The sequence below is a fragment of the Oncorhynchus masou genome, chromosome 28 (assembly GCF_036934945.1).
Source record: "Oncorhynchus masou masou isolate Uvic2021 chromosome 28, UVic_Omas_1.1, whole genome shotgun sequence".
Classification (NCBI taxonomy): domain Eukaryota; kingdom Metazoa; phylum Chordata; class Actinopteri; order Salmoniformes; family Salmonidae; genus Oncorhynchus; species Oncorhynchus masou.
In genome coordinates this window covers 87,346,308-87,368,133 of record NC_088239.1, presented here as the reverse complement: position 1 = coordinate 87,368,133, position 21,826 = coordinate 87,346,308, and the positions used below count along the sequence as shown (strand labels likewise).

The 21,826-nt window shown below is 43.0% G+C and overlaps 1 protein-coding gene across 2 annotated transcripts in view; it reads left to right on the top strand.

Annotated features, from left to right (window-relative positions):
- Window positions 1–21,826, top strand: part of LOC135516936 (lysophosphatidic acid receptor 1-like) — a 57,711-nt gene that overhangs the window by 24,553 nt on the left and 11,332 nt on the right. For both annotated transcript variants that reach the window (XM_064941002.1, XM_064941003.1), the window contains exon 2: window positions 5,932–6,691. In XM_064941002.1, the coding sequence (XP_064797074.1) occupies window positions 5,953–6,691 (739 nt within the window). In that variant the 5' untranslated portion in view covers window positions 5,932–5,952. The remainder of the gene's footprint in view (window positions 1–5,931; window positions 6,692–21,826) is intronic.

Here is a 21,826-nt window from a genome sequence, read left to right as displayed (position 1 = left end):
GCTAAATGGAGGTTTTGTAGCTCTTTCAGAACATCTGCTATTTGGGTGAAGGAGAAGCTGGGGAGGCTTGGGCAAGTAGCTGCGTGGGATGCGGCTCTTGTTGGCCAAGGTTGGGGTGGCCAGGAGGAAAGCATGGCCAGCTGTAGAGATGCTTGTTGAAATTCTTGATTATTGTGGATTTATCGGTGGTGGTAGTGTTTCCTAGCCTCAGTGCAGTGGGCAGCTGGGAGGAGGTGCTCTTATTCTCCATGGACTTTAGTGTCCCAGAACTTTTTGGAGTTAGAGCTGGAGATTTCTGTTAGGAAAGCAAAGGCTCGCTTTTAGAAACTGACTGTGTGTATTGGTTCCTTACTTCACTGAAAAGTTGCATATTGTGGGGGCTATACGATGCGAATGCAGTACGCCACAGGATGTTTTTGTGCTGGTCGAGGGCAGTCAGGTCTGGAGTGAACCAAGGGCTATATCTGTTCTTAGTTCTACATTTTTTGAACGGGGCAGGCTTATCTAAGATGGTGAGGAAATTACTTTGAAAGAACAACCAGGCATCCTTTACTGACAGGATGAGGTCAATATCCTTCCAGGATACCTGGGCCAGATCGATTAGAAAGGCCTGCTCGCAGAAGCTCCCTATAACACGTTTGACAGTGATGAGGGGTGATCATTTGACTGCTGACCCATTACGGATGCAGGCAATGAGGCAGTGATTGCTGAGATCCTGATTGAAAACTGCAGAGGTGTATTTAGATGGCAAGTTGGTCAGGATAATATCTATGAGGGTGCCCATGTTTACAGATTTAGGGTTGTACCTGGTGGGTTCCTTGATCATTTGTGTGAGATTGAGGGAATGTACAGGGGGTATACATTTACTAAGACTTCAGTATTTTTAGGACCCCATGGCAAAATGGATAGAATTGCAGGACATTATATATTTTTCTTATGTTATAAAATTGCTAAGTTCTCTCTGCCCTCCGGAATTGCAGAAAACTTCCAGAAAACATTTTCTTTACGGCAAAATATGTAGATTTGCAGGAAATTAAATTATCTTTCCACCGTGAAGAGGGGGGCGACTAATATGTTTTGTCGTGAGATGGGGGCAAAAGGCTAGGGCCGGCCCTGTCTGTGAACCTTTTGATGGGACTGTGTTGAAGTGAAGGGAGGAAAAAAATGCTTCTATGCTTAACTGTGTGCAGACAGTCCTCTCTCTCTCTCTCTCTCTCTCTGTCTTTCTCTCTCCATCAATGGGATAAAAAGACCAGGCGGTGTGCATCCCAAATGGCACTCCATTCCCTATATAATGCACTGCTTCTCACTAGATGCACCAGGGCCATTTGGGACACGTCCATTCGTCTTCTCTTATAGACAGGACCACCCTGGAGCACCCTGTGTCTAGTACTGATGAGGTCACAGCCTGCCTATTATCCTGTCGCTCCCAGAAGAGACAGAACAAAGGAACTCTTATCTGGTCGGGGATACAATTAAACACAGCCATTCCATGAGAATCAGTGGATGCGTTCCCAAATGGCTCTCTCTTCCGTATTTAGTGCACTACTTTAGACTGTTACCGGTACTAGAGTGCCATTTGGGACACAGTACTTCCATCTGCCCAGCAGAAGGTAATACATGGATAATACATATGACTGGAGAGGAGAGGAGGTATGGCTGTATTACATATGAGAGGAGAGGATTGGCTGAAATTCATACAGTACCAGTCAAACTACTCATTCAAGGGTTTTTCTTTTCTTTAATTTGACTATATCCTACATTGTAGAATAATAGTGAAAACAAACTATTTAGTAACACATGGAATCATGTAGTAACCAAAAAAGTGTTAATCAAATCAAAATATATTTGAGATTTTTCAACAGCTTTGCACACTCTTGGCATTCTCTCAACTAGCTTCACCATTCCCTCAACCAGCTTCACCATTCCCTCAACCAGCTTCACCATTCCCTCAACCAGCTTCACCATTCTCTCAACCAGCTTCACCATTCCCTCAACCAGCTTCACCATTCCCTCAACCAGCTTCACCATTCCCTCAACCAGCGTCACCATTCTCTCAACAAACTTTTGTTGGTCTTTGCATATTTGAGCTGTTTTTGCCATTAATATGGACTTTTACCAAATAGGGATATATTCTGTATACCATCCCTACCATCCCTACTTTGTCCCAACACAACTGATTGGCTCAAACACATTAAGAAGAAAAGAAATTCCACAAATTCACTTTTAACAAGGCACATCTGTTAATTGAAACACATTCCAGGTGACTATCTCATGAAGCTGGTTGAGAGAATGCCAAGAGTGTGCAAAGCTGTCATCAAGGCAAAGAGTGGCTATTTGAAGAATCTATGTGTTATTTCATAGTTTTGATGTCTTCACTATTTTTCCACAATGTAGAAAGTAGTAAAAATAAAGAAAAACCCCTTGAATGGGTAGGTTTGTCCAAACTTTTGACTGGTACTATATCAAACAAACAGTGCATTCAAAAATTATTCAGACCCCTTGACCTTTTTCAGCATTTTGTTACTTCTAGCTTTTCTAAAATGGGTTAAATAAATAAAAATCCTCATCAATTTACACAATATCCCATAATGACAAAGTGAAAACAGGTTTTAGAAATTTTTGCAAATGTATTGAAAATTACAAACATATACCTCATTTACAAAAGTATTCAGACCCTTTGCTACGAGACTCAATTGAGCTCCGGTGCATCTTGTGTCCATTGATCGTCCTTGATGTTTCTACAACTTGATTGGAGTCCACCGGTGGTAAATTCAATTAGTTGGAAATGATTTGTGAAGATGCACACCTGTCGAGATAAAGTCCCGAAGTTGACAATGCATGTCAGCGAAAAAAACAAGTAATGAGGTAGAATGAATTGTCCGTAGCCCTCCAAGACCATATTGTGTCGAGGCACACATCTGGGTAAGGGTACCAAAATATTTCTGCAGCATTGAAGTTCCCCAAGAACACATTCTTAAATGGAAGATGTTCAGAACCATCAAGTCGCTTCCTAGAGCTGGCCGCCCAGACAAGATGAGCAATCAGGGGAGAAGGTCCTTGGTCAGAGAGTTGGCTACATAATTCCATATGTGTTATTTCATAGTTTTGATGTCTTAACTATTATTCTGCAATGTAGTAAATGGTAAAAATAAATGAGTAGGTGTCCAAACGTTTGACTGGTACTGTACATTTGAAATCTACATTTTTACATACATTGTACTTCTCTATACAGCAATCACATAACAATAATGCGTTACTGAACATAAGCTCTTTATCCCAACCCTCAGCCACTCAGACCACCTGTTTGGGTTCCATGTGCCCTATATATTTTTCAATTGTGCTGTGATGTTTTACATTTTTGTCAAAGATCAAAACCTTTACGAGTATTTTTATATTTCTTATATATATTTACTATCCGTTTCTTTCAGCCAATCCTCAGTCATTTGTGTCAGTGCTGAGCATGATGAGCCCTTTCCTATAAGCATTTTCTTTTGTAAATTAACTTTCTATTTGATCAAATACATTTTTTCCCAAAAGTTTACTAAGCACTGGTAACAGGCTGATTGATCCTGGTTGAGGGACACCGATCCCATAGAGGTTAATAAGTGACAAATATATAAAGATAACTTTGTTCCATTTTACTCAACAATATGAAAACAGATCTAATTAAAAGGAACATTCTTCCCATAAATCTTAAAGGTAGAATAAACCTCTTGAACGGCATGGCAAGTTTTTAGATTTAGTCTTGATAATACCGAAGACGTAAAAAAAAACAACAGTATACTCGGTCTTAAGACTTTTTATATGGGCGAATCAAACTCAATCAAACTTATCGAATAAATAGGAATGTTTTATGTCTTCCAGAGTCTGTGGTTTTACCCTTCTGGATTTGGAATTGTATCAACTCACCACCCAGGGACTTGCGACATCTAGTTAAACCACTAAAGAGGAACAACGGATACATATTAAAGATGCACATACTCATCCCCAGAATATCTATTTTGAAAGGATACAGCTGAGAACATGAACATCTATATAGTTAACTACAATATGGAGGTAAATGAAACCAATATCGCTCCCTACAAACACAGCCCTATGGAACGATCCTTGGATAGATTGTCACAATTCACTGATACGTTGACCCACATGGAATACTAAAGGCATAGAAACCGAAAATGACTTGTTAACAGGAAATACATATATTTCCATGACAGAATTAAAAATCAATTTTGGACTGACTAATGTGCTTTTCAGAAAGTATTCACACCCCTTGACTTTTTCCACATTGTGTTGTTACAGTCTGAATTTAAAATGGATTATATTGAGATTTTTTGGTCACTGGCCTACATACAATACCCCATAATGTCAAAGTGGAATTATGTTTGTCAAAGTTTTACAAATTAATAAAAATTGAAAAGCTGAAATGTCTTGAGTCAATAAGTATTCAACCCCTTTGTTATGGCAAGCCTAAATAAGTTCAGGGGTAAAAAATCTGCTTAACAAGTCACATAAGTTGCAAGGACTCTGTGTGCAATAATTGTGTTTAACATTCATTTTGAATGACTACTTGATCTCTGTACCCACACATACTGTACCCCACAATTATCAACCACAAAGACCAATGCCTTGCAAAGAAGGTCACCTATTGGTAGATGGGTTAAAAAAAGACATTGAATATCCCTTTGAGTGAAGTTATTAATAACACTTTGGGGGAATTGATACAATATCCAGTCACTTCAAAGATACAGGCGTCCTTCCTAACTCAGTAGCCGGAGAGGAAGGAAACCATTCAGGGATTTCACCATGAGGCCAATTGTGACATTAAAACAGTTAGAGTTTATTGGCTGTGACAGGAGAAAACTGAGGATGGATCAACAACATTGCAGTTACTCCACAAAAATGACCTAATTGATAATGAAAGGTAGGAAACCTGTACAGGATAAAAAAATATATTTCAAAACATTCATCCTGCACTAAAGTAATACTGCAAAAAATGTGGCAAAACACTTCACTTTTGTCATGCATACAAAGTGTTATGTTTAGGGCAATTCCAATACAACACGTTACTGAGTACCACTCCATATTTTTAAGCATAGTGCTGCCTGCAACATGTTATGGGTATGCTTGTAGTCGTTAAGGACTGGGGAGTTTTTCAGGATAAAAAATTAACTGAATGGCGCTAAGCACATATTAAAATCCCAGAGGAAAACCTGGTTCAGTCTGCTTTCCACCAGACACGGAGAGATGAATTCACCTTTCAGCAGGACAATAACCTAAAACACAAGGCCAAATCTACACTAGAGTTGCTTACCCACCTTGCAGCAAAATATTATTTTATTGCCCCCACTCCCCTCTTGACGGTGGAGAGAAATTACAATAGAGAATGTTGCAGTTTTAAAGGCCCAGTGCGGTCAAAAATGTGATTTTCTTTGTTTTATATACAGTGCATTCAGACAGTATTTAGACCCCTTTCCCAAATGTATTAAAAGTAAAAACATGAATACCTTATTTACGTAAGTATTCAGACCCTTTGCTATGACTTATACCATGCTAATATGATATCTGAGTGACAGGTCAGGGCCCCTCCAGTTGTTATTTGTCCTAGATTACTACTAGCCCCTGTCTCCCTAACAACCTACTGTGTCTCCCTAACAACCTACTGTGACTCCCTAAAAACCTACTGTGTCTCCCTAACAACCTACTGTGACTCTCTAACCCCTTTCTCCTCTCCTCCAGACCCCTAACAGCCTACTTTGACTCCCTCTAACCTACTGTGACTCCCTCGTACCCACTGTGACTCCCTCGTACCCACTGTGACTCCCTCGTACCCACTGTGACTCCCTCGTACCCACTGTGACTCCCTCGTACCCACTGTGACTCCCTCTGACCCACTGTGACTCCCTCTGACCCCTGTCTCCTCTCCTCCAGATCCCCTAGCCAGCCTTCAAGATGGAGGAGGAACAGTGCTTCTACAATGAGTCCATTGCCTTCTTCTACAACCACAGTGGAAAGTACCTGGCTACAGAGTGGAATACCGTCAGTAAGCTGGTGATGGGGCTGGGTATCACAGTATGTATCTTCATCATGCTGGCTAACCTGCTGGTCATGGTGGCTATATACGTCAACCGCCGCTTCCACTTCCCTATTTACTACCTGATGGCCAACCTGGCGGCCGCGGACTTCTTTGCCGGTCTGGCGTACTTCTACCTGATGTTCAACACCGGCCCGAACACACGGCGCCTCACGGTCTCCACGTGGCTGCTCCGACAGGGTCTCATCGACACGTCCCTCACGGCGTCCGTGTGTAACCTCCTCGCCATCGCCATCGAGCGCCACATCACCGTTTTCCGCATGCAGCTACACACGCGCATGTCCAACCGGCGTGTGGTGGTGGTGATTGTAGTCATCTGGACCTTGTCTATCGTCATGGGAGCCATCCCGTCGGTAGGGTGGAACTGTATCTGTGACATCAGCACGTGTTCCAGCATGGCGCCGCTGTACTGTAACTCCTACCTGGTGTTCTGGGCTGTATTCAACCTGGTCACCTTCCTGGTCATGGTGGTGCTGTACGCTCACATCTTTATGTACGTGAGACAGAGGACCATGAGGATGAGCAGACACAGCTCTGGGCCACGCAGGAACAGAGACACCATGATGAGTCTACTGAAGACTGTCGTCATCGTATTGGGTAAGAACCTCCACTACCTTCACAACAGACCCTATATGTTAGATACTGGTACTGGGTAGGTTAGAGGTAGGACCAGGTAGGAACAGAGACATCATGATGAGCCTGCTGAAGACTGTCAGGATTGTACTGGGTAAGACCTTACCCTTGACATCCCATAATAACATAACACAGTATCCCTGTAAAACTGAGGTCAAGAACCTGGAGTAAGGATTAGGGATGTTGTCATGACCTTATTACCGCTACACTGGAAGTCGTCAGTCATGACCGCAGTAAAATTCTACGTGACTGTTGAGCCCAGGTAATCCACTCTATTGTCCCTCCATCAGGTCCTAATGGCCTGGTACTCAGGGCTCTATTGTCCCTCCATCAGGTCCTAATGGCCTGGTACTCAGGGCTCTATGGCCTGGTACTCAGGGCTCTATGGCATGGTACTTGGGGCTCTATTGCCTGGTACTCGGGGCTCTATTGCCTGGTACTCAGGGCTCTGTTGTCCTTCCATCAGGTCCTAATGGCCTGGTACTCAGGGCTCTATTGTACCTCCATCAAGTCCTAATGGTCTGGTACTCAGGGCTCTATTGTCCCTCCATCAGGTCCTAATGGCCTGGTACTCAGGGCTCTATTGTACCTCCATCAAGTCCTAATGGTCTGGTACTCAGGGCTCTATTGTCCCTCCATCAGGTCCTAATGGCCTGGTACTCGGGGCTCTATTGTCCCTCCATCAGGTCCTAATGGCCTGGTACTCAGGGCTCTACTGTCCCTCTTTCAGGTCCTAATGGCCTAGTACTCAGGGCTCTATTGTCCTTCTTTCAGGTCCTAATGGCCTGGTACTCAGGGGTTTGTTGGCCCTCTAACCTTATCTGGAAAGCAATGAAATTGAAAATTGCAAACACTTATTATCAAAACAGTATTGTGCTTTTAAAACTCACCTCGCTGTGATTGATCAATTTGAAGGACGAAGGGCAACAGCGGGTTGGTTTGTAAAACATGGCCGTTGTGGATGTTGTTTCAAAGCCCAACACAAAGAAATGGACAGCGCTTTCTAAGGTGATGATTCACTCAAAACATCCATATTAGGGCTTATGTATAAGCCTATAAATGAGCCCAACCCCCCCCTCCCAAAATTAATTAAAATAATGATTGTGCCTTTTATACATAGCCTACTGCGTATCACACGTGGCGGATAAGCATTAACAACAACAAAAATACTGATTTAAAATATCTTTATTACATAATTGGTCTAGCCTAAGTTAAACAAATTCAGATGTAGCTTTAATTTATAGCGCATTTGTATTTAATTTTGTATAACCTAGTGAGAGGGCGTTGTTTTATATTTTCATAATTAATTGGGTGACACATTTACCTCTAGCTCCAGAACATCTCTCCACCATGTGTTTCAAATCTCCTCCTCTCCTCTTCTTCATTCCTTTCTCCAGAACATCTCTCCACCATGCGTTTCCATCTCCTCTTCTTCATTTCTTTCTCCAGAACATCTCTCCACCATGTGTTTCCATCTCCTCTTCTTCATTCCTTTCTCCAGACCATCTCTCCACCATGTGTTTCCATCTCCTGCTCTCCTCTTCTTCATTCCTTTCTCCAGAACATCTCTCCACCATGTGTTTCCATCTCCTCCTCCCCTCTTCTTCATTCCTTTCTCCAGAACTTCTCTCCACCATGTGTTTCCATCTCCTCTTCTTCATTCCTTTCTCCAGAACATCTCTCCACCATGTGTTTCCATCTCCTGCTCTCCTCTTCTTCATTCCTTTCTCCAGAACATCTCTTCACCATGTGTTTCCATCTCCTCTTCTTCTTCATTCCTTTCTCCAGAACATCTCTCCACCATGTGTTTCCATCTCCTCTTCTTCATTCCTTTCTCCAGAACATCTCTCCACCATGTGTTTCCATCTCCTCCTCTCCTCTTCTTCATTCCTTTCTCCAGAACATCTCTCCACCATGTGTTTCCATCTCCTCTTCTTCATTCCTTCCTCCAGAACATCTCTCCACCATGTGTTTCCATCTCCTCTTCTTCATTCCTTTCTCCAGAACATCTCTCCACCATGTGTTTCCATCTCCTCTTCTTCATTCCTTTCTCCAGAACATCTCTCCACCATGTGTTTCCATCTCCTCCTCTCCTCTTCTTCATTCCTTTCTCCAGAACATCTCTCCACCATGTGTTTCCATCTCCTCTTCTTCATTCCTTTCTCCAGAACATCTCTCCAGCATGTGTTTCCATTCTTCCTCTTCTTCATTCCTTTCTCCAGAACATCTCTCCACCATGTGTTTCCATCTCCTCCTCTCCTCTTCTTCATTCCTTTCTCCAGAACATCTCTCCACCATGTGTTTCCATCTCCTCCTCTCCTCTTCTTCATTCCTTTCTCCAGAACATCTCTCCACCATGTGTTTCCATCTCCTCTTCTTCATTCCTTTCTCCAGAACATCTCTCCACCATGTGTTTCCATCTCCTGCTCTCCTCTTCTTCATTCCTTTCTCCAGAACATCTCTCCACCATGTTTCCATCTCCTCTTCTTCATTCCTTCCTCCAGAACATCTCTCCACCATGTGTTTCCATCTCCTCTCTCTCCTCTTCTTCATTCCTTTCTCCAGAACATCTCTCCACCATGTGTTTCCATCTCCTCCTCCCTTTCTCCAGAACATCTCTCCACCATCATCTCCTCTTCTTCATTCAGAACATCTCTCCACCATGTGTTTCCATCTCCTCCTCTCCTCTTCTTCATTCCTTTCTCCAGAACATCTCTCCACCATGTGTTTCCATCTCCTCTTCTTCATTCCTTTCTCCAGAACATCTTCTTCATTCCTTTCTCCAGAACATCTCTCCACCATGTGTTTCCATCTCCTCCTCTCCTCTTCTTCAATCCTTTCTCCAGAACTTCTCTCCACCATGTGTTTCCATCTCCTCCTCTCCTCTTCTTCAATCCTTTCTCCAGAACATCTCTCCACCATGTGTTTCCATCTCCTCCTCTCCTCTTCTTCAATCCTTTCTCCAGAACATCTCTCCACCATGTGTTTCCATCTCCTCTTCTTCATTCCTTTCTCCAGAACATCTCTCCACCATGTGTTTCCATCTCCTCCTCCACCATGTGTTTCTCCTCTTCTTCATTCCTTCCTCCAGAATATCTCTCCACCATGTGTTTCCATCTCCTCCTCTCCTCTTCTTCAATCCTTTCTCCAGAACTTCTCTCCACCATGTGTTTCCATCTCCTCTTCTTCATTCCTTCCTCCAGAATATCTCTCCACCATGTGTTTCCATCTCCTCCTCTCCTCTTCTTCATTCCTTCCTCCAGAATATCTCTCCACCATGTGTTTCCATCTCCTCTTCTTCATTCCTTCCTCCAGAATATCTCTCCACCATGTGTTTCCATCTCTTCATTCCTTCCTCCAGAACATCTCTCCACCATGTGTTTCCATCTCCTCCTCTCCTCTTCTTCATTCCTTTCTCCAGAACATCTCTCCACCATGTGTTTCCATCTCCTCCTCCCCTCTTCTTCATTCCTTCCTCCAGAACATCTCTCCACCATGTGTTTCCATCTCCTCTTCTTCATTCCTTTCTCCAGAACATCTCTCCACCATGTTTCCATCTCCTCCTCCCCTCTTCTTCATTCCTTTCTCCAGAACATCTCTCCACCATGTGTTTCCATCTCCTCCTCCCCTCTTCTTCATTCCTTTCTCCAGAACATCTCTCCACCATGTGTTTCCATCTCCTCCTCCCCTCTTCTTCATTCCTTTCTCCAGAACATCTCTCCACCATGCGTTTCCATCTCCTCTAAAGGTCGGCCGATTAATCGGAATGGCCGATTAATTAGGTGCGATTTCAAGTTTTCATAACAATCGGTAATCAGCATTTTTGGACACCGATCATACCCGATTACATTGCACTCCACGAGGAAACTGCGTGGCAGGCTGACTACCTGTTATGCAAGTGCAGTAAGAAGCCAAGGTAAGGTGCTAGTTAGCATTAAACGTATCATATAAAAAAACAATCAATCTTCACATAATCACTAGTTAACTACACATGGTTGATGATATTACTAGTTTATCTAGCTTGTCCTGCATTGCATATAATCGATGCGGTGCCTGTTAATTTATCAATGATTCACAGCCTACTTTGCCATATTGGTGATTTAGCAATCGCATTTGCGAAAAAAGCACTGTCATTGCACCAATGTGTACCTAATCATAAACATCAATGCCTTTCTTATGATAAATACACAAGTATATATTTTTAAACCTGCATATTTAGTTAACCACTAGCGTCGAGCAATCCCGTATCCGGGAGCGTAATCATAGCCTCAAGCTCATTACCATAACGCAACGTTAACTATTCATGAAAATCGCAAATTAAATGAAATAAATATATTGGCTCACAAGCTTAGCCTTTTGTTAACAACACTGTCATCTCAGATTTTCAAAATATGCTTTTCAACCATAGCTACACAAGCATTTGTGTAAGAGTATTGATAGCTAGCATAGCATTAGCCTAGCATTCAGCAGGTAACATTTTCACAAAAACAAGAAACGCATTCAAATAAAATAATTTACCTTTTGAAGAACTTCGGATGTTTTCAATGAGGAGACTCTCAGTTAGATAGCAAATGTTCAGTTTTTCCAAAAAGATTATTTGTGTAGGAGAAATCGTTCTGTTTTGTTCATCACGTTTGGCTAAGAAAACCCCCCGAAAATTCAGTCATTACAACGCCAAACTTTTTTCCAAATTAACTCCATAATATCGACAGAAACATGGCAAACGTTGTTTAGAATCAATCCTCAAGGTGTTTTTCACATATCTATTCGATGATAAATAATTTGTGGCAGTTGCCTTTCTCCTCTGAACCAAATGGAAAAATGCACGCAGCTGGAGATTGCGCAATCATTTCGACGGAGGACACCAAGCGGACACCTGGTAAATGTAGTCTCTTATGGTCAATCTTCCAATGATATGCCTACAAATACGTCACAATGCTGCAGACACCTTGGAGAAACGAAAGAAAGTGTAGGCTCATTCCTGGCACATTCACAGCCATATAAGGAGACATTGGAACACAGCGCATTCAAAATCTGGGGCACTTCCTGTATGAAATATAATCTTGGTTTCGCCTGTAGCATTAGTTCTGTGGCACTCACAGACAATATCTTTGCAGTTTTGGAAACGTCAGAGTGTTTTCTTTCCAAAACTGTCAATTATATGCAGTCGAGCATCTTTTCGTGACAAAATATCTTGTTTAAAACGGGAACGTTTTTTTATCCAAAAATTAAATGAGCGCCCCCTATATCGAAGAAGATAATATTAAAAATGTATTTATGTAGCCCTTCTTACATCAGCTGATATATCAAAGTGCTGTACAGAAACCCAGCCTAAAACCCCAAACAGCAAGCAATGCAGGTGTCTTTTAACCTGGGAAATTGTCACTTATCTTGCGTTCTGTGTAACAGAGTCAGGGTATATGCAGCAGTTTGGGCCGCCTAACCTCTTTGCGAACTGTGTGAAGACTATTTCTTCCTGACAAAGACAGCCAATGTCGCCAAACGGGGGATGATTTAACAAAAGCGCATTTGTGAAAAAAGCACAATCATTGCACGAATGTACCTAACAATAAACATTAATGCCTTTCTTAAAATCAATACACAGAAGTATATGATTTTAAACCTGCATATTTAGTTAAAAGAAAATCATGTTAGCAGGCAATATTAACCAGGGGAAATTGTGTCACTTCTCCTGCGTTCATTGCACGCAGAGTCACGGTATATGCAACAATTTGGGCCGCCTGGCTCATTGTGAACTAATTTGCCAGAATTGTATGTAAGTATGACATAACATTGGAGGTTGCGCAATGTAACAGCAATATTTAGACTTATGGATGCCACCCGTTAGATACAATACGGAACGGTTCCGTATTTCACTGAAAAAATAAACGTTTTGTTTTCTAAATGATAGTTTCCGGATTTGACCATATTCATGACCTAAGGCTCGTATTTCTGTGTGTTATTATAATTAAGTGTATGATTTGATAGAGCAGTCTGACTTAGCGGTGGTAGGCAGCAGCAGGCTCGTAAGCATTCATTCAAACAGCACTTTACTGCGTTTGCCAGCAGCTCTTTGCAATGCTTCAAGCATTGCGCTGTTTATGACTTCAAGCCTATCAACTCCTGAGATGAGGATGGCAATACTAAAGTACCTAATAGAACATCCAATAGTCAAAGGTATATGAAATACAAATGGTATAGAGAGCAACGTCCTATAATAACTACAACCTAAAACTTCTTACCTGGGAATATTGAAGACTCATGTTAAAAGGAACCACCAGCTTTCACATGTTCTCATGTTCTGAGCAAGGAACTGAAACGTTAGCTTTCTTACATAGCACATATTGCACTTTTACTTTCTTCTCCAACACTTTGCTTTTGCATTATTTAAACCAAATTGAACATTTCATTATTTATTTGAGGCTAAATTGATTTTATTAATGTATTATATTAAGTTAAAATAAGAGTTAATTGTTTATTCAATATTGTTTTAATTGTCATTATTACAAATATATATTTAATGACAATCGGCTGATTTAATCGGTAGCAGCTTTTTTTGGTCCAATAATCGGTTACGGTATCGGCGTTGAAAAATCATATTCGGTCGACCTCTAATTTCCTCCCCTCTTCTTCATTCCTTTCTCCAGAACACAGAGAAGGGCTGTCAACAGTTTAATGAAATATGTGTCCTTGTGAAAACATGTTACTATTGATGTTCCCGAACAGATTTCACTTGGTTTCCCACATTAATCACTGGGTAGCTGCATGAACAGGGTTGGAGAGCCCATGGCATCCAGAGTACTGGGTAGCTGCAGGAAGAGGGTAGGAGAGCCCATGGCATCCAGAGTACTGGGTAGCTGCAGGAACAGGGTTGGTGAGCCCATGGTATACAGAGTACTGGGTAGCTGCAGGAACAGGGTAGGAGAGCCCATGGCATCCAGAGTACTAGGTAGCTGCAGGAAAAGGGTAGGAGAGCCCATGGTATACAGAGTACTGGGTAGCTGCAGGAACAGGGTTGGAGAGCCCATGGCATCCAGAGTACTGGGTAGCTGCAGGAACAGGGTTGGAGAGCCCATGGCATACAGAGTACTGGGTAGCTGCAGGAACAGGGTTGGAGAGCCCATGGCATCCAGAGTACTGGGTAGCTGCAGGAACAGGGTAGGAGAGCCCATGGCATCCAGAGTACTGGGTAGCTGCAGGAACAGGGTAGGAGAGCCCATGGTATCCAGAGTACTGGGTAGCTGCAGGAACAGGGTAGGAGAGCCCATGGTAGACAGAGTACTGGGTAGCTGCAGGAACAGGGTTGGAGAGCCCATGGCATCCAGAGTACTGGGTAGCTGCAGGAACAGGGTAGGAGAGCCCATGGCATACAGAGTACTGGGTAGCTGCAGGAACAGGGTTGGAGAGCCCATGGTATACAGAGTACTGGGTAGCTGCAGGAACAGGGTTGGAGAGCCCATGGCATCCAGAGTACTGGGTAGATACAGGAACAGGGTAGGAGAGCCCATGGCATACAGAGTACTGGGTAGCTGCAGGAACAGGGTAGGAGAGCCCATGGCATCCAGAGTTTAGGTGGAATATCACCTGTTGCACAACAAAATATCCAGAGTGGCCTACCCAGCATGAGGGAAACAAGGGGTTCTCCATTCCACTATACAGACAGACAACATGCATTTCCCCCTTCCCCTGTTCCTGCCAATTTTGATAATGGGCCATTCTAAATGTAAACTGGGCAGGCATAATAATCTGGTCTTAATTAACGGACTTGCCTAGTTAAATAAAGGTTAAATAAAAAACGATTAATAAGCAAGAGCTACGGAAAACAAACACACTTGCAGTTTATCGATGGAATTTGAATGCACAGAGATACCATAAAGAGATCCGGAGGCCCATTGTCGTTCCATTTATCCGCTGCCATCACTACATGTGATGGGGTGGCAGGGTAGCCTACTGGTTAGAGCATTGGACTAGTAAACGGAAGGTTGTGAGTTCAAACCCCCGAGTTGACAAATCTGTTGTTCTTACATTTACATTTAACATTTAAGTCATTTAGCAGACGCTCTTATCCAGAGCGACTTACAAATTGGTGAATTCACCTTCTGACATCCAGTGGAACAGCCACTTTACAATAGTGCATCTAAATCATTAAGGGGGGGGGTGAGAAGGATTACTTATCCTATCCTAGGTATTCCTTGAAGAGGTGGGGTTTCAGGTGTCTCCGGAAGGTGGTGATTGACTCCGCTGTCCTGGCGTCGTGAGGGAGTTTGTTCCACCATTGTTCTGCCCCTGAACAGGCAGTTAACCCACTGTTCCTAGGCCCTCATTGAAAATAAGAATTTGTTCTTAACTGACTTGCCTAGTTAAATAAAGGTACAAATGTTTCAGCATGATAATGCACGGCCCCATGTCGCAAGGATCTGTACGCAATTCCTAGAAGCTGAAAATGTCCCGGTTCTTCCATGTCTGGTGAGTATGCAGGCCATGTCACCCATTGAGCATGTTTGGGATGCTCTGGACCGACGTGAATGACAGCTCTTTCCAGTTCCTGCCAATATCCAGTAATTTCACACTGTGGGACAACATTCCACAGGCCACAATCTGATCAACTCTATGTGAAGTTGTGTGTCACACTGCATGAGGCAAATGGGGATCACACCAGATACTGACTGGTTTTCTGAGCCACGCCCCCTGCCTTTTCTTTAAGGTAACTGTGACCAACCGATGCATATCTGTATTCCCAGTCATGTGAAATCCATAGATTAGGGCCTAATTTATTTATTTCAATTGACTGATTTCCTTATATGAATTGTAACTCAGTAAAACTGTTGAAGTTGTTGCATGTTGCGTTTACATAGCGTTTTAGTTAGGTCCTAGCAAAGAGAGATGGACTCTTAAGCTTCCTTCTCAGTGGTTAATGTGTCAGGGTTGTGGAGTTGAACAATACAACTGATTGTCCGGGACAACTGCAGTGCCTGACACCATAGCAGCCCTGCCCCAGTGTCTGCAAAGCACGGCATAACGTCACATTGTTGAAGCACCAGAACCCGTCTTTACAGTAGTACAGGTCATAGGTCATAGCAAAAGCCAAGCCATGAACCCCAGTACGGTGGAGGAGGCCAGTTGTTGTCAGACTTACCATTCCAGCATTATCTCAGTCTCACCAGACTGAAGAGAATTTAAAGTCAAGCATATCCAATTGTTTTTGTTTTTTTCTGTCAGATTTGTCGCAATCAACCAACACTACAATATGTTTTCTAAAATGACAGAGCTCTAAGTTAGATAAATTGACCACCAGGTACAATAGTGATATCTATTGTATTTTGTAGAATGAGTTGTGAGGTTCTCAGTATCACAATATATCACTCCTCAAAGCTATTGTTTGCTTCAGCTGCCTACCATTTACTAATGATGTGTATATTTCTGAGGAAGCACGGTGGGTGGATTTTGAAGTTTTCTCTCTCTTCAGCTGAAGTGAGTTTAGTTTAATAGTTGGAGGGAAACATAACATATTTCCAAGTAACACATCTGGAAAGCAGATGAGGGCAGATTACAGCTTTCTGCTTAAAATATGTCCTGATTTCTCCTGGGAACATCTATCAGAGAAAAGGATCCCCAACTAGCACCAACCCATCTGCCCATAAACACACCCCACATGATAACCTGTTCTGGGAATAGTGCACTACGTTTGACCAGGGCTCTGAAGTGTAATACAAAGGGACGAAGATATAATACCCAGGAACATCCACATTCACCTGTCACTTCTTATTGGCTAAGGAAAACCAGTATCACTGTGATGAAGAGCCACTCAGGTGTGAAACAAACAAGAGTTTTATTAGCACCAGGTGTGTTTCCCAGCACCTCCTAAAGATGACAGAGATGGAGCTATGGGACCTGGGCTGGCTGACACGGACACTCACTCATTCACTCACTCACTCACTCACTCACTCACTCACTCACTCACACTCACTCTCACACTAGCTAACTCACACTAGCTAACACTCACACTAGCTAACACTCACACTAGCTAACACTCACACTAGCTAACACTCACACTAGCTAACACTCACACTAGCTAACACTCACACTAGCTAACACTCACACTAGCTAACACTCACACTAGCTAACACTCACACTAGCTAACACTCACACTAACTCACACTAGCAACACTAACTAGCTAACACTCACTCACTAGCTAACTCACACTAGCTAACACACTCACACTAGCTAACACTAGCTAACACTCACAGCTAACACTCACACTAGCTAACACTCACACTAGCTAACACTCACTCACACTAGCAAACTCACTCACACTAGCTAACTCTCACACTAGCTAACACTCACACTAGCTAACACTCACACTAGCTAACACTCACTACTCACACTAGCTAACACTCACACTAGCTAACACTCACACTAGCTAACACTCACTCTCACACTAGCAAACTAACACTCACTCTCACACTAGCTAACACTCACACTAGCAAACACTCACACTAGCTAACACTCACACTAGCTAACACTCACACTAGCTCACACTAGCTAACACTCACACTAGCTAACACTCACACTAGCTAACACTCACACTAGCTAACACTCACACTAACTAACACTCACTCTCACACTAGCAAACTAACACTCACTCTCACACTAGCTAACACTCACACTAACTAACACTCACTCTCACACTAGCTAACACTCACACTAGCTAACACTAGCAACTCTCACACTAGCAAACACTCACACTAGCAAACACTCACACTAGCTAACACTCACACTAGCTAACACTCACAATAACTAACACTCACTCTCACACTACACTAGCTAACACTCACACTAGCTCACACTAGCAAACACTCACACTAGCTAACACTCACACTAGCTCACTCTACTCTCACACTAGCAAACACTCACACTAGGACTCACACTAGTAACACTCACACTAACTAACACTCACACTAGCAAACACTCACACTAGCTAACACTCACACTAGCTAACACTCACACTAGCTCACACTCACACTAGCTAACACTCACACTAGCTCACACTAGCTAACTGCACACACCAATTAGCAAACACTAACTAGCTCACACACTAGCTAACACTCACACTAGCTCTACTCTCACACTAGCAAACACTCACACTAGCTCACACTAGCCTGCAAACACTCACACTAGCTCACACTAGCTAACTCTCACACTAGCAAACACTCACACTAGCTCACACTAGCTAACTCTCACACTAGCAAACACTCACACTAGCAAACACTCACACTAGCAAACACTCACACTAGCAAACAATCACACTAGCTAACACTCACACTAGCTAACACTCACACTAGCTCACACTAGCTAACACTCACACTAGCTAACACTCACACTAGCTAACACTCACACTAGCTAACACTCACACTAGCTAACACTCACACTAACTAACACTCACTCTCACACTAGCAAACTAACACTCACTCTCACACTAGCTAACACTCACACTAGCAAACACTCACACTAGCAAACACTCACACTAGCTAACACTCACACTAGCTAACACTCACACTAGCTAACACTCACACTAGCTCACACTAGCTAACACTCACACTAGCTCAACACTAACACTCACTAGCTAACACTCACACTAGCTAACACTCACACTAGCTAACACTCACACTAGCTAACACTCACTCTCACACTAGCAAACTAACACTCACTCTCACACTAGCAAACACTCACACTAGCAAACACTCACACTAGCAAACACTCACACTAGCTAACACTCACACTAGCTCACACTAGCTAACACTCACACTAGCTAACACTCACACTAGCTAACACTCACACTAGCTAACACTCACACTAGCTAACACTCACACTAGCTAACACTCACACTAACTAACACTCACTCACTCACTCACTCACAACCCAGGACTGTAACCTGAATCTGATTGATTGTCCTTGTTAACGAATCTCTGTAATGAAACCAAATGTAAAGTTTCAGATTACTGAATAACCCTGTCTAATTCACTGTTATATCACTCTTTCACACAGAGGGAGAGAAGGAGATTCAGACAAACTGCCTTTGAAACAATGAGTTGTGTGTTTCTGCCCTGTGAATTCAGAACAAACGACTGGCTGCGTCACAGGTGGCACCAGGGCCCATAGGGGCTCCCTACATAATGGTCCTAGGGCTCTGGTCAAGGGTAGTGCTCTATGTAGGAATAGGGTGCCATTTGGGGCACAGCCACTAGCCAAGCCCTCCCATCTCTGGCCTGCCTGCCTTAAACCATGGACCATGTCCTCCCATCTTGAACCATGGACCATGTCCTCCCATCTTGAACCACACACACACACACACACGACCGCACTTGTTGGCTGCTTTTCCTTCACTCTGCAGTCCAACTCATCCCAAACCATCTCAATTGGCTTCAGGTTGGGTGATTGTGGAGGCCAGGTCATCTGATGCAGCACTCCACTCAAATAGCCCTTACAACTCTGTGTCGTTGTATGTGTCAAACTGCTTTGCCCTATCTTGGCCAGGTTGCAATTGTAAATGAGAACTTCTTCTCAACTTGCCTACCTGGTTAAATAAAGGTGAAATAAATAAATAAAAAATAAACACAGCCTGGAGGTGTGTTTTGAGTCATTGTCCTGTTGAAAAACAAATTATAGCCTCACTAAGTGCAAACTAGATGGGATGACGTATCGCTGCAGAATGATGTGGTAGCAATGCTGATAGTGTGCCTTGAATTATAAATAAATCAGACACTGTCACCAGCAAAGCTCCATCACACCTCCTCCTCCATGCTTCACCGTAGGAACAACACATGCAGAGATCATCCGATCACTTACTCTGCATCTCACAAAGACACGGCGGTAGGAACAAAACATTAAACTTTTGGACTCGTCAAAACAAAGGACATGATGTCCATTGCTCGTGTTTCTTGGCCCAAGCAAATGTCTGCTTATTGGACACTTAGTAGTGGTTTCTTTGCAACAATTTGACCATGAAATTCTGATTCACGCAGTCTCCTCTGAACAGTTGATGTGTCTGTTACTTGAGCTCTGTGAGGAATTTATTTTACCTACAATCTGAGGCTGGTAACTCTAATGAACTTATCCTCAACAGCAGAGGTAACTCTGGGTCTTCCTTTCCTGTGACGGACCTCATTAGAGCCAGTTTCATCATAGCACTTGATGGTTTTTGTGACTTTTAAGAAACTTTCAGAGTTCTTGAAATGTTCCGTATTGACTGACCTTCGTGTCTTAAAGTAATGATGGAATGTTGTTTTTCTTTGCTTATTTAAACTGTTTTTGCCATAATATGGACTTAGTCTTTTACCAAATAGAGCTATCTTCTGTATACCACCCCTTCCTTGTCACAACACAACTGATTGGCCCAAATGCATTAAGAAGGAAAGATATTCCACAACTTTTAAAAAGGCACACCTGTTAATTGAAATGCATTCCAGGTGACTCCCTCATAAAGCTGGTTGAGAGAATGCCAAGAGTGTGCAAAGCTGTCATCAAGGCAAAGGGTGGCTACTTTGAAGAATGTCAAATATAAAATCTGTTTTGATTTGTTTAACACTTTTTTGGTTACTACATGATACCATATGTGTTATTTCATAGTCAACTGTTATTCTACAGTATAAAGAATAACCCTTGAATGTGTAAGTGTGTTTCCAAATGGTGGCTTCTACCACTAGCACGGCCTACTGTAGCACGGCCTACTGTACGGTAGCACGGCCTACTGTACTGTAGCATGGCCTACTGTAGCACGGTCTACTGTAATGTAGCACGGTCTACTGTAATGTAGCACGGACTACTGTACTGTAGCACGGACTACTGTACTGTAGCACGGCCTACTGTAGCACGGCCTACTGTACTGTAGCACGGCCTTCTGTAACACGGCCTACTGTAGCACGGCCTTCTGTAACACAGCCTACTGTAGCACGGCCTTCTGTAACACAGCCTACTGTAGCACGGCCTACTGTACTGTAGCACGGCCTTCTGTAACACGGCCTACTGTAGCACGGCCTACTGTAGCACGGCCTACTGTACTGTAGCACGGCCTTCTGTAACACGGCCTACTGTAGCACGGCCTTCTGTAACACAGCCTACTGTACTGTAGCATGGCCTCCTGTACTGTAGCACGGTCTTCTGTACTGTAGCACGGCCTTCTGTAATGTAGCACGGACTACTGTACTGTAGCACGGACTACTGTACTGTAGCACGGCCTTCTGTAACACAGCCTCCTGTACTGTAGCACGGTCTTCTGTAGCACGGCTCAGCTCAGTCTTGGGTGAAAATTTGTGTTGACGTTTTAGCTTTTTATGTCAGCGAGACTGAAACCAAAACCTCCTCAGACTATGTGTCCCAAATGGCACCCTATTCCCTACATAGTGCACTACTTTTAGTGCACTACTTTTAGTGCACCATGCAGAGAATAGGGTGCACGGTGTAGAGAATAGGGTGCCATTTGGGACGTCGACATAAATATTAGAAACTATATTAAAAACATCATAATGGCTTCCTGTAATAGAGAAATAGGACACTAATTCCTGCATTTACCCCCAGTGCCATTTTCAAACAGAATTATTGAAAGTGCCTTTTAGACCAAATGAGTTCAGGAAATAGTTTCCATTTCTGCAGAAGAGGGTGACGATTTAGTCATTCAGAACCATTTCTATACGAGCTCTATGAGGACGTGATGCTGTTGATGAGAATGATGATGAGGCAGAGATTGTTCCTTTCAGCACATTGTATCGTCTGTTTGTTATACGGGACCTTTGTGATATACCCTAGTAGGACACCAGACCACAGAGTAGTGAATGGCCAATAGCGAGAGTACTATAGCAGCATACTAGAACAGCTTTCAGAGGACATGAGAGGAACAGATGTGTTATTTTAACTCTCCCAGTCTGACATCTGAAGAGAGTTAGACTGAGATATGATATGTTTGAAACAATGTGAATGTTCCTAACTGAATAGACAATGTGAATGTTCCTAACTGAATAGACAGACAATGTGAATGTTAATTTTCTGTTTTTCTCTGGTGTGTGTTTTCTTTTCTCAGGGTTGTGTTAGGGTTGGGCTGTGTT